This window comes from Notechis scutatus, chromosome 2 (assembly GCF_049901735.1).
Source record: "Notechis scutatus isolate UNSWTSFEM ecotype Mainland chromosome 2, rNotScu1.2, whole genome shotgun sequence".
Lineage (NCBI taxonomy): Eukaryota > Metazoa > Chordata > Lepidosauria > Squamata > Elapidae > Notechis > Notechis scutatus.
The window spans coordinates 241,956,093-241,970,161 of record NC_142010.1 but is presented as its reverse complement, the minus strand read 5'-3'; the positions used below and the strand labels follow the sequence as shown (position 1 = coordinate 241,970,161).

The 14,069-nt window shown below is 35.5% G+C and overlaps 2 protein-coding genes across 4 annotated transcripts in view; one reads left to right on the top strand and one right to left on the bottom strand.

Moving 5' to 3' along the window:
* The window catches only part of DHX29 (DExH-box helicase 29), a 29,943-nt gene extending 17,091 nt beyond the window's left edge, over positions 1-12,852 (bottom strand). Inside the window, exons 1-10 of one of the 2 annotated variants that reach the window (XM_026670483.2) lie at positions 12,569-12,852; positions 10,707-10,774; positions 10,279-10,392; positions 8,487-8,616; positions 6,941-7,080; positions 5,742-5,864; positions 3,527-3,653; positions 2,772-2,933; positions 1,341-1,506; positions 321-444 (exon numbers count right to left, since the gene is read on the bottom strand). In XM_026670483.2, coding sequence (XP_026526268.2) covers positions 321-444; positions 1,341-1,506; positions 2,772-2,933; positions 3,527-3,653; positions 5,742-5,864; positions 6,941-7,080; positions 8,487-8,616; positions 10,279-10,392; positions 10,707-10,774; positions 12,569-12,770 — 1,356 coding nt within the window. In that variant the 5' untranslated portion in view covers positions 12,771-12,852. Of the gene's footprint in view, positions 1-320; positions 445-1,340; positions 1,507-2,771; positions 2,934-3,526; positions 3,654-5,741; positions 5,871-6,940; positions 7,081-8,486; positions 8,617-10,278; positions 10,393-10,706; positions 10,775-12,568 lie in introns of both variants that reach the window. The other variant, XM_087958425.1, reaches the window with a different exon arrangement.
* Positions 12,853-13,257: 405 nt separating this feature from the next.
* The window catches only part of MTREX (Mtr4 exosome RNA helicase), a 38,315-nt gene continuing 37,503 nt past the window's right edge, over positions 13,258-14,069 (top strand). For both annotated transcript variants that reach the window (XM_026670487.2, XM_026670486.2), the window contains exon 1: positions 13,258-13,391. In XM_026670487.2, coding sequence (XP_026526272.1) covers positions 13,276-13,391 — 116 coding nt within the window. In that variant the 5' untranslated portion in view covers positions 13,258-13,275. The remainder of the gene's footprint in view (positions 13,392-14,069) is intronic.

The window sequence follows — 14,069 nt, the reverse complement described above, 5'->3', positions numbered from 1 at the left end:
TGCTTAATGATACCATGCCAAGCTCTCCAACAATTTCAGTTGGACTTACCTGAGTCTTTCTGTATCTGAATGCTACTTAATATTTTTGAAAATGTTTAAGTCACAACTGCATCAGATACTACCTGATTAAACATAGAATAAAATAAACAAGAAATGTTGCCATTAAGCAACTCCATAAGATTAGAAAACAGTCAGATCCATCAGACTGCAAAGCGCAAAAGTTCTACATTAATCACCAAAATATTGATTGTGCGTACTGTATATGCCATCACTCCTTTTCAGCAAATGAAAAAAGTTTATTGGGAATTATAAAATCTCACCTGCCCTTTTGTCAAATGATACAGTGCTAACGTAGCAGCCAGATGCTGAGCCTGCATACTATCTTCTGTAACGATTGTGGGGCACACCACCAATGTATCATCAGCTGACTTGATAACTCTTACCCTTAAAAAATAGTTAATTCAAGCTTAATAAATATATATATATATTAAATGACAACTAGTTTGAATAGCAAATTGTATGGCATCCAAAACCCTCACAACATGTTCTCAAAATTTCAAATAGCATGAAGTTCAGTCCCTTCAACAAAATATAAGCTAAGCCACAGATTGCTTCATGAAATGACAATATGTTTTACATAACTGATTTTAATGTATAAGCAAACTATTATTATCACTGGAAGAAGCCATATTTCTTATTCAATAAGCTGCCCAGAGTTGTCATGAGTCAGGTAATCCATTATGTATAAATAACATTTATAAGTAATTGCTTATCAATTTCAGCTGTATAAACAAATTCCAAATTTGATATAATCTAAAATAACATTTTTTCAGCATTGCACATTTAACAAAGGCAATTCAAAAGACAGAAATGATCATTCTTTATGATATAAGTTTAGATATTGATGTCTACCTATCATTTTAAATGATTTTGGGCTGGTCACTCTCTCCCAGTCCAATTCACCTCACACAATGTGGGGAAAACGGAAGGCAGAAACATTATGTATGTCACCTTGATTTTCACTAAATCAAAGTAGGATGTAAATCAAATAAATAAATATCCCACTAATTCAGCTTTTGAAAATGCACATATGTGAGAACTTGGAGACAGGTTGGCTACATGATAGTGATAGGCATGAAGTTTTGCTTTTGCCCGTAAAACTCAATAAATTATAGTACAATATGAATGAATTAGATCAGAATAGCTCAATCATGCCTCAGGGTAAATGATTTAACTGATGTTTCAAGCTTTGTTATCCATCAGTGACTTTTCAAAAATGGAGAAGGAATTGAAACTATCAAGCATAATCAAGTGAAAATGTATTTCATGTGTATACATACCTACATTTCCAATATCTTCCTGATGGAACTTTTTCAAAAGAAGGATTTGGGGACTTGGAATAATGCTTTCTGACCCAATCAATCAAGAACTGTTTGGGAGATTTTCCGGTCCAGCTTCGAGCTGTATAATCAAAATTCCTTACATCCTGAGGATCTTTCTTTTTCGCTAATATCAGTAGCAGAAAACAAAAGTTATTTGTACATAGAGGACAGAGACCATTACCAAAGTTGAATGAATTAATTTTAAATCAATATAAACAATTTTTAATGTAAGCTTTGAAAACCAAGCACAATTAATATATATGCTGTTCTAGAATTCCAATTCTAGTATTGAACCTAGTCTAGTACTTCATTATTAGTTTATACAGGGTACAAAAGGTTTATTTGTAAATTATGCCTTGATCAGGAGATCAAGGACCTGATGGTAGTTCAGATTTTGAGGGTCAATACTTTATTTAGAGTGCCCATATTTGAATTATAGAAGTATTGCCTCTAATTATATTTGCATTAAATGTTTTTATTTATCATGCTACATTCTGCAAGAAAGGGTGTCCATAATTCAAATAAAATTGGGATGGCATTTTTAAAAAAATGCTATGAAAAAAGCTTGGCTATCTAACAAATGCTAAATGATGTACAAGCCTGCTCATCTTCATCTTATATGTTAATGAGTATATTTATCTATAAGTATGCTTTCTTTAAAACTGCTAGATTTCCTATTTCCAAAGGAATGAGAAAAAAGCCATTATGGCTGCTCTGTTTTAGTTTCAGTTTTTAGAAAGGTTCGGCATCCATTTTTAGTGAGGTGGATTGAATTTGCTCCTTTTCAGGTGTTTTCTAAGAAACCTCTAAAGTCCCACTTTTTTTTGGATGATTGATTTGTTCAAGTATTGCCTTGAAAATCTATTTAGACTTATAGGAAAAACTGTGTTGGGAGACTGTTTGTGCTTCTATATTAAGAATGCCTGGTGGCTAGAAATTAATCCCATCAAAGAAAGAATGAGAAAAGTTGTTATGATTCTTAATTAGTGAGATTCTAAGTGATAAGCTTTTATTTTTTATAAATTAACACAGAGTCACATCTCTCAAAAGATGAAGGATCTGAGAAGATTCATTATTCAGCTTTTAAGTAGCTAAGAGGAGGGGAGTTTTATTGTGATACATTTTAGATGAATGTAAAAAATATATGAAGTGATACTCTACTCTAAAGAAATCATTCTTAGATTCACAACTTACAAGAGCAAACCTTGAGTCCTACAGAATTAAATCTTACAAATCATTTTGCAAATGACATAGATGCCTCTTACAAAAACTATTGATCAAATCAATATCACACCATTTGGGGATGATCTTCTCTTCATATTCTATGTTAGATTGTCAGAGAATTGGCCAAAAATATCCATGAAGTTTTAAAACACATTTTAATCGTACCTTTTTGTTCTTCTGGAGGAGGATTTTGAGATTTCTCAAGTGTCTTCAAACTCAAGGCTCCATCTGTTTCAAGAAACACAGGATTCTTTTTCTTTTCACTTGGTTGATCTGTAACTTTTATTTCGGGGTTGAACAAAGGGTGGTCTTCCAATGTGGCCATTTCTGTAAAAAAGATATATAGGTTTTATTCCATTATCCAAGGGTTCTCCTTGGATATTAGTTCTCCTTGCTTAAGAGGGAGGGAAAAAAGTGTTTTTTTAAATAGACCCGAAAGCTTACATTTTAAAAAAATACTACTATTTTATCTATATCACTATTGTCTTCTGTAGCTGAATCAATGTTCACATGGAAATATTAAAATATGAGTGCTAATATTAACCTCACAGAATATTTTAAAGGAAGCATATGTATGCTGCTCCAAATTTAGAAAGTGTATTGAAATCAGAACACACCATTCATATTCAGATCACATATAATCAGCTGTATTACTTTATACTTGGCTCTGCACTAATTTTGCTTGATAAAGCTCACAATGAGTTTATCAGGTTGATACAATTATACCAAGCAAGAAAAATAAAAAAACCTTGCTCGGGCCAATGGATTTCTATAATTACATATGACATATGGTTTTTAGTATTATTTTCCAATTTTAGAAAAGAAAGTAAAGGTGATAGTATTTTACATAACTCTTACAAAAAACAAGAAGTGTACTTTTTGAAAGACTGAGCAAACAAATAAATGTTGAGTATTTCTACCTTGTTGAAAACGCCTTATTTTTTCTTGTGCCATCTTCTGACCCTGCTTGTTTTTTTCTTCCTTAGAAGATTTTGCTAGTTCTTTCATTTCCACAAGCTTCTCAGCCAAATGTAAATATCTTTCATTCTGTTCCAGAAAAACTAGTTACTCCATATGAATATGCTAGCAATTTTTGTTATTGTTTTTTAAAAATACATTGTATGTTTAAAGATATGAATAACCTATACAGCATGGGCCCAGGCTATCTATAAAACCAGCTTCATCCCATCCTATTGACCCATACCACCCAGTCAGACAGATTATGTTGCAGATCCTGTTCATTAAAGAACTCCAACTAGCTGGGTCTAGGAAGAGAACTAGAACTGCCCTATGGAATATTCTTCTCCCAGACATGAGGTGGGTCCCCACTCTCCTGGCTTTCTAAAAAGGGGTTAAAACACAGCCTTGTGGCTTTGCATGGGAAACACAAAGGAGCACACAGTTGTGAAGTTGATTAATGCCATGAGACCCCTCCCTCTGCCAACCAATTTTTAACAGGATCAATTATTTTAACCTCCTTAAAACAAAAACCCCAGGAAGAGAAAGTCGAAAAAGAAATAAGAAGATATAAGTCGGGACTATCTGGATTTTTACTACTGATTTTATTTCCATGTTCTTGGTTATTGTAGTTGAATGACTAAAATCAATTGGGTGGTTGTTTAAAACTGTTTAAAATGGCTCTACTTTTAGAAGAACTGAAAATGGAACTTAAAAAGTACAAAGAAGATGCACAAGAAAGGAGAGGTTCTTTTGGCTTCGTATTTCAGTTTTTAGAAATGGAGATTTGGAATTATGAGAAACAACAAAAATGCCTGCAGAACAAGAAGACTACGACAAAGAAGGAGCCATCTTTAATGAACAAGTAATCTTAGATGTGGGGGGAAGGAAAGGTGGGAAAGAGAATGGAAAGTTTAAGATAGAGAAAACAACTCCAAAAAAAAATAGAGTGAAAAATAAGTATAAAATCAGAAAGCAACAGAAGAGGAAATGCAGAAGAGAGAATTAGAAGTAGAGAGACAAGGGGGTAAAAAGGGAGGGAGAAAATGAGAGGGAAAAAGAAAGGAAAAGAAGTTATAAAGGACAGAAGCAACATATAGAGAAACAGGGCCTATTTAGAGATAATGGGTGAAAACTTAATGGAAAAAGGGATTCTGCAAAGGTACATAAGATAGTATGGTTATATTAGAAGCAGAAATAATTTTAGAAAATATGAAACAATGTATGATTAAAATGTCTGATAAAATATCTATCGTAATTCAGTGGAATGCTTGTCAATAAATAAATGTAACAAAAGGTATATTTAATGATTTATAAAACATATGTGAAGAGAAATAAGGGAAAAATTAATTATGGAGATTATATGTGTTTTTAAGGAAGTATGATATTTAATTGAAAAGAAGTGTTAAAGATGTTAAGATTTTAATGATTATTAATGATAGAACTGAATTGGAATGGAATGAGGGTTTATAATTACATATATTTACAATCTTTCTTTTTTAAAAAAGAATATAGTGTGTATTATAAGAATGTACCAAGCAGAATTCGATTGAAGTTATGTATTATGTATTATATTGAAGGTCATAAACTTAAGGTATATATTGAAGTTTAAATAAGAGTTGAATGGATGTAATTAAAAGATATAAAGGTGTCATACTCCAATTAGTAACTACAGGAGAAAATTTGTTTAATGAGAAAAGATAATATGAAATTGGAACAGAACAGACAAAAGTATAAATATAATGATTTGAATTGAGATGAGATAATCAAAATAAATTGAGAAAATTAAGAGGGGAAAAACTATATAGAAAATGTAAAATAGTATAAGATATGGAATAGAATACAAAAAGGAACATGAAATTGAGTTTTGTATCTGTATAAAGAAGTTCAACCCGGGACCATGCTATTTTCAAAAAAGATGTTTTACTTGTATTTTGTATGTGTGAAAACCCAAATAAAACTTTATTAAAAAAAAGAAAGAAAGTCAGGCCTGCTTATCTGCCTACTGTTTCCCAAAAGGGCAAAAGTTTTTCTATCTGAAGAGGGAAGATTGTATCAGGAGGGCCCTGCTTGAGACAGGAGGGTGAATCCTGTGAGAAACAACCCTTAATATAGTATATACACTACAACAGTATGTTAAAAAGGCAAACATTTACATGAAGTAGCTCATGAACTTACTGGGTCAAATTTTTCTTCTTCTGAATGTTTCAGAGACTCATTTTCTTCCTCAATCCTCTGCTGCTCTGCATATAGCAAGATTCGTTCCTTCATACTGATACCTTTTTGTTTTTCTGTAGTTGCCTTTGGATATTATAAAGGAATACAGTGTAGATAAATTGCTAATGCATCTTAAAAACAAATTACCAAATTAATGAAAATGCGCCATTAATTAGAACTAATCTGTATGACCCAATAAGGTTTTCTTAGAAAAAATTCCTATTATTTTTAATATGTTATTCCTTAACATGCAAAGAGAGGGCTACTAAACTGAATTCACACTTCCATTAATGCAAGAGCATAAATATCTTCCTACCTCCTACTGCAAACCAACTTAAACTCTTCAGATTCATTTGCTATTTGCAGTTAATTTACAAGCAATCCTGGTTTGGAAACTGCCTTGTTTAGCAACTGCAGTTATGAGAGTGATGAAAAAGCAACTTTATGATCAATCCTCACATTTATGAGGATTGCAAGTCTGTAAAACAAAGGAAAGCTGATGATCATAATCACAACAGTAGTTTTGCTCAGTGACCACTTTGCTTAATAATCATGTTGATGATCCTACTTGTGGTCACTAAATGAGGACTGCCTATATGTCATTGCTAAATGAGGATTACCAGCCTTACATAGTCTGGGACCAAGTTGTTTGAAGGACTGTCTTTTCTAGTCATATCTAACTGATCCATCAAAGTGGGGAAATAGCGAATGTTACTGGTCTCTTCTCTTAAGAAGGCCTATCTAGTGGAACCCAAAACAAGGGACCTTCTCCATGGTAGCTCCTTCTCTGTGGAACATCATCCCTGCAAACATAAGATTGCACTTTGACAGTCTTTCAGAAGGCCCTGAAGACATGATTCTACCAACAGCCTGGGGACTCAGAATGACATGGAGCCCATAAAGTGGTTGGTCTGATTGTTATTGCCAGAGGGGTACGGGTTTATTGGTTTTTTTGTACTGAGGTTTTATCTTGTAAGCTGTCCGGAGTCAGCATGAGTGAGTTGGGCGGCCATATAAATTTTCTTAATAAATAATAAATGTTATGCCACCCAGAGTGACTCCTTTTTCTAGTATGAATTTAACAAATAAATATATGTTTATGTTAAAGCAATTTTTTTTCATAAAGTTATACTATGGTGTTTCTACATCCAGCAAAGTACCTTTTTCTCACCGTCATCTTCCTTCTTTGTATTGTTTAGCACCTGAGGAGTTTCAGATTTTGGCAAAGGAGAACGAAATCTAGCCCTAGTTTTCTGTTGTTCTTCACCAAATTGCTGACTGAAACCTTCAGGCAATGCATCTTTAAAAAGCAAAAACATAATTTCAAATATTGAATTTTACATATTATGTAAATTTTTACATGTTGTATAAATTTTTACTGGTTATACATAGTTAATTATTTGTAGTTCTAAAATAGAATTATATCTTTAAAATCTTCCTTTTGTTGTATAATTAATTCGATTCTTATCATAATTTCAAAACTAAAGATGGAATCTGAGGGTTTATTTCTGCCAGCATAATAAAAATGGGAAGAAAGCAAACCTGCTCTTTCCTTAATATTCTCCCTTCCGCTCACACACACAATTCTCAAAATCTACCTCAGAGAAACTCCCAACCTTCTATATAAAACAAGAATATTTGTGGGTAGTTGCAGTAAGAAAGTGAGGCAAAAGCTTCCTTGTAGTAATAAAAAGTTGACAACGCAAAATTGATAGAATTGTTTCTATGTTTCTCCTTTTTAATGATACATTAAACCACAATTAAATGAGATTTAAGTTTGAAGTTTTTATGTTTTCTTAGCCATAAAAAGAAAAATGTTACACAGCTTTTCACTTTAGAATGACTTCAAAAATATGTAATAGAAATACTTTTATGTAAAAATATTTATGTATGAGATTATTACACCAACACAAAGGGCATTATGACTCTCATATATAAGCCAAGAATGTTTCTTTCTCACACAAGGACTTTTGATCTAGTTGATGAACCTGTTCATGCCCACCTTTAGGCTTATAACACTAAGTATTATATAGCTATTGGTAGCAACCATTAATCTATTATATAAAATATGTACTCATATAATTAATTTTTAAAAATAGTCAAGAAATATTATATCTTTGGTTCTAATATACCTATAGAATTTGAATTTCCCTTTGGACTGTCCCTTGCTAGTTCATCTCATTGTGACAAAAAAAATTCTACAACTACCCCTATATTTTTCCAAGTACTAAAGAAAAAAAATCACTTTAATTTAAAACTCTTGTTGGTTTTCCATCTAATATGCAGAACATTTAATTGATCAAAGGAACATTTCTAAAACTTGGAAGTAGCTTGGTATTTCCTTCTTCTGAAACATGTTTTTTCAACTTTCCAGTCTCACTTGAATCCCTGAAATTGAATGGTTGTCAACCAACCAAATGCTAACTAGATCTTATATTGTTTAGCTTTTCCAAATCCACCAAATTTGGATAGTCATCTGTCTTTATATGCTTTTACAATTAACCTTAATTTTCAACTCCTAGAATAGCCAATAGATAAAAACCTGAAATGGTCAATGTCTATTAATAAATACAGATACTCTAGTATAGAAGATAATTTCTTCCCTCTTTCCCTCCTGCAGCCCTCAAATCTGATTTGAAGGGAGACTTAGGGAATGCTTTGTCTATATTGGATTTCTCAAAATTCATAAAGCTGCCTTATCATTACCATCAGATAGATTTAAACACAGCCAGTCAAGTGCAGAATGTAGGTCGCCACCATACAAGATAGTATTGTTCATAGCTTCTTCAATATCTTCAGTCTTGAAAGAAAATCCTTGCAAAGCCGTGTAAACATCCTATAAACAACAATGCATTATAGAATATCACACAGGAAATCTGTAACTATTTTTCTCTGCACGTAAAAAACTATGTTTCATTCGATTAGAAAACAGCTCTTATTGTTATAATGAATAGTAAAATCTATGTCCACCACTTTGAGTTAATCCTATATTTTGGAAAACATGATTCTAGATTTCAAACAAAAAGGGATCTAAACGAGGCATTATAGCTGCAATTTTGAAGAGAAGAGTCAACACTTGGCCATGCGAATATCTCTCAACCCAACCTTCCACACTGGGAGGTTACTCTGGAGATAAATTGAGGTAACCCCAGAAATACGTTTCAAGAAGTAAAAACTAGTATAAAGGTGAGGAATCATTGGTGGTCAATGGAATCAGATTTAAGGGTTTAGGTTTTCTTTCACAGAGTTGTTCTTTCACTGAAAAAGTAAGCCCAAAGCCTGGTAATGTTCTTTAATCTTCAGGCCTCATTGGATTCTTAGGTGAGTAGCTACGGCAAAAAGTATATGTACACAACTGCCACTACTGCACACTTTACCCAATTTTCCTTTTAAGCAGTATCCAGAAAGTTCAGTTAATAGAAAACCTAGCAGGAAGTTTGTTAATCAATGCGTAATAAAGGAATCACATTAATAATAATTAATTTACATATTGCCCAATTCCCAGTGACTCTCAGCAGTTTACAATTGTTAAAAACATTTAAAAACAAAGATCAGTACAAGACAATGTGTTCAGTTCCGGTTGGCCCAAATACCGATGCCACTCAGTTGGAAATAGTTCCTCCCCATCCAAACCTGCATAGCCACCAGGCACTGGGACAGAACCTTTGGAAAGCCTCACTTGGCTGATCCAGGGTAAATGGATATAATCAGGTATCATCAGCGTTATGTTCACATAGAAAGAAGTACATTAGTTGTCAATTGTTTTCTAAATACTAGTAGTAGTGTTAAATCTCTAAAGTTCTAACCAGGCAGTTTCATGACACGACCTTTACACGTATGAAGATCTGCAAGAGAGACTATTTTGCAGATGTCCCTTGTTTCATTTGCTCATTTACTGGATATGCGGTGAAGGCCTTCTCTTATAATACTTTCAGGCTACAGAATTCATTCTCTCAGTGTTGTATTTGGATCCATCCCTCTCAGCTTTTAGAAAAGCCATCAAGATATTTCTCTCCAACAAGCCTCTAGCTATTTTACTACTTGAAGTGTCTTTTTAACTTCCATGGGTCAGAATGTATTTATTTACTTATTTGACTTATTTGCTATAAAGTGACTCAAATTACTTTCACAGGGTTTTTATAGTATTTGCTGCCCAAGTGTTTATTTAAACAGAAAAATGAAACATAAAATGGTGGAAGTCTAAATAACATTAATCACAAATAAGTGAAACCAATAAAGAAGAAACACAATACATGGAAAAGTAGGAATGTGGATTATGACACTGCAAGAATCTGAAATATATTACAGTATACCATGGATACTGAAAGAAAACAGAAATGAATCATCTTTGCCTTCATTATGTCAGTTTAATAAATCAAATAGGAACCATAAAGCATTAATAGGCTATAATATTTCTCTTTCTCTTCTTTGGAGGATATATCTAATTAACCTCACTTAAGATATATTAAATATTAATGAACAGAGACTCAAATTTTACCTGTAATTTTTTAGCTGTCAGTCTTCTAGAAATCATTCCTTTTTCACCAGTTTGTTTCTTATGCTCATTGATTATGGCAATAATTCGTTTTTCCAAATTACTATTAATTATGACCTGAAATGAAACAAACTCAGTTACAATCTTTGAAAATTGTTGAAAAAAGCACATTTACAGATAAATATTCAGCCCAAAAATATACACTTGAATACTTTTCCTATATATTTGTGGAAAAGGTTACTGAATTGTGTGTGTAGGTATATGTGTGTGTGAATGTATATATATTTATAATTTGTTAAATTTGTTTACTTAAATATATATATATTATATTAATAAATTCATTCATTCATTCAATTTAGGGTTTCAGTCTGTTATGTATATTCCTGCTCCCACCCCAAAGATTTATTTTTCCATCTAACAAATTATCTCACCTTAAGAATAGACTCATCTGTACTTGCACTGGAGTCAACTGCAGAACCAAAGCTATATGTTTTTGGACCTGTAGAGTTAAGCAAACAATTATTTGACAAAGCCAACATAAGAGCCTATCTAGTACAGCATTCTAGTCTCCAAGAGGCAAACCAAAAATGCATAGGACATAAAAGCAAGACACAAAAGTGCTGAGAGCCATTCCTGAACCAGATAGTGAGGCCCATAATGCCTTACATATAGGAATTTTGCAACTAGTACCAATTGATATCATTACTCTACTTCTCTTTTTAAAATATCCAAGTTAATGCTCATAAAACATTACTTTTGCAAGCTGTTTATCTAGATAATTACAGATGCCCGGAGTGGGATATAATATGGGTGGCTATATATAACTGAATAAAATTCCTGTTATTTCTTTAATGTCCCACCATCATCCTACATTCACCCTCACTGAATTATATTCTATCCCTATCAGTGTTTTCACATCCTATATAACTTTATATATTTCAAACAGCAGATTCAAGAAATGTGTGTTTTGTTGCTTTTGTTGTAAATAAAAAGATGGAGCTGTTTGTTTTTATTTGCAACTAATTCTGGATTACTGCAACTGGGTTAATTTGTGGGTAAAGCAAATCTTTGGAAACGTTTGTAAGTTCTCACTAACACATCTTGAGTTTCATATTCATCTAAGGCCACAAAACATCCAGAATTCAAGCATTATATTATTATTATTATATTTAATAATAGTAATAATAATAGTAGTAATAGTAATAATAATAATAGTAATAGAAAACCGAACTGCAGAGACTGGCATAAACCAGTGTAGATGGTTCCAGTGATACTCGGTACACTGGTTGCTGTGCCTAAAAACCTCACTTAAAAACAATTGGCGCTGACAACATCACCATTGGTCAGCTGCAGAAGGCCACCTTACTGGGATCTGCTCGCATAATCCACCAATACATCATGCGGTCCTAAAAGCTTGGGAAGTGTTCGACTAGTGATTTGTGATACGAAATCCAGCATAGTTATCTCGTTTGCTGTGTACACTGTCATTTTTGTGTATAATAACAACAAACATCCAGAGGTAGTCTTTAGTTTTATAATTTGACTCTTTCTGCTTGTTTTCTGTTAGCAACCAGACCATGGTTTAGCATATTAATAGTCGGGGTGGGGGGGGAGCATATGTTTAATAAGTTCAGAGGGTCAGGCCTGGTGAGATTTTGAGGGGATACCAGGAGTAGATTTGGAAATGAAAAAAAAAGAAAAAGTTGCCAAACTACAGTATTTCTCTACAGTTGGCAAGAAAGCCACATGGTGCATGAAAGAAATCGCCAAGAATCTAGCTGCGAAAGAGGCTCAAGTACTTTACTCATGCCTACAACAGAAAGAACCCACATTTTCTACACTTAGGATAGAAAGCTTAAAATGTGATGGGGCTCAAATATGGAAAATTTAAACAGAAAAGGAATTTCTTCTATGTCCCACACTTTCCCTTAACTGGAACCTGGAGTTCAATGGGAAGAAATTCACCACTGGCTCCTATGCACAGGAAGCCCAAGTTAACAGATAAATAACTACAATTTCCCCCCCTGCTCCGAGATTCAGTTCACCGGGGCCAGCCTCCTCCAACCGAAAGTCCAGCGGGAGGGTCAGCCTAAAAACGTCCCACCCGACTCGCCTGCAACACTCCTCGGTTGAGGGAAGCGGATCTCCGTCCCGCCCTCTTGGCCCCACCACTCCCAGGAGGCAACCGGGAACGAGTCCCACCGAATTCTGCCAGGAAAGACGACGGGCGCTGCCCTCCGAAGCGGCTGCCGGTTCCCCTCCGTGCCTCTCCTTTTTTCTCACGGGAGGCTACCTTGCTTAACGCGCAGGTCCTTCCCGGCAGGGCTCGGCCGGGGCACCAGAGGTCTTTTGCAGGCAGCTTCTCCGGCGGCTCCCGATTCAGCCGCGGCGGCGCCCACCGCTTTAGCTCGGGCTGCTGCTACCGCCGCGGGATGGACGGCGCCGGCTCCTGCCGCCCCGCTGCCGCCCTTGTGCTTCTTGTTCTTGCCACCCATGACCGAGACGTCAGCTCCCCACAAAGCTCTCACGCCGGCTCTGCTTACATCCGGGAATGAGCGGCGGCCGATGACGTCATCGCCCTTCTGGTTGAATCAGGGCAAGGGGACAGGCAGCCACTTCCGCCCAAAACTTTAAAAAAAAAAAAAATGTGGCTCTCTTTCTGTTTTGTCTCTCGCTCTTCAAAGCGAATTGCTCTAGGAAAAAAAATATAGAGATAAATCCATCTTATGGGTTGAGAAGTCGTTTCGGTCATTTTTTTTTTTAAACTAAGATTTTTAATTTGGCGGGAAAGGTTTGCGGTCAAAGTCATATTAAAATGAAAAAAAAAAAATTGGGGCCTGCCTTTCTGCCCTTGCTATCTCTATATGAGCAACCGGCGGAGTTAACGTCGATCGGAAGTTTACATTTTAGCCGCTCTAGCCCTCCTTTACTCTATCGTCGTTTCCCCAAGTGGCGCATTGTTGTGGAGGTGGAGCCGCCGCTGCGCGCTCGCGGGGGAAGATGGCGGACGCTTTCGGAGACGAGCTGTTCAGCGTGTTCGAAGACGATTCCGCCTCTGGCTCCGGCTTGAAGGAAACGAAGGGGACACCCGAGGCGGCCACCTTAAACAAGCCAGGGTGAGGGACAAGCGAGGGTTGAAGAGATTAGGGACGGGATCTCTTCCTAGTAGCAAACGTGAATGTCTTAGACTTAGGTCTTTCGGGTTCCTTTATAGCAGGGGTGTCCAACCTTGGCAACTTTTAAGACTTGTGGACTTCAACTCCCAGAGTTCCTCAGCCAGCTTTGCTGGCTGAGGAACTCTGGGAGTTGAAGTCCACAAGTCTTAAAATTGTCAAGGTTGGACACCCCTGCTTTATTAGTGTGGCAGGCACTATAGAGATTTTTTTTCTTAGGACTAAGAACGAAAAGAAAAAAAAGGAGCTCCCTACAGGTCTTGATTTCATATCCGGTTCATTTTTTCTTTATCCATGTGGAACCAGGATACGCAGGATAACAGAGCCAATGTGTTGCATTCAGTTTTTCGGTTGTCGGGTTGGGGAATTCAGGTTCAGTCCCAGGACTCACCAAGTGACCTTTTGTGCCAGTCGCTTTCCCTCATTATACCGTATTACGTGGTTCTTGTGGGGGATAAAATAAAGGGAGCTGCCAATTTGAACCTTCCTGCAAACTCTGGATTGAAGCTGTGATATAAATTTAAAAGGCATAATGCTATAAATGAAACAGGTATAGAGGATAACGTGTTCCCCCTCTGACCTCCAGGAAACGTCCTTTGGTGTGTGGTGCTTCCGGGTCCC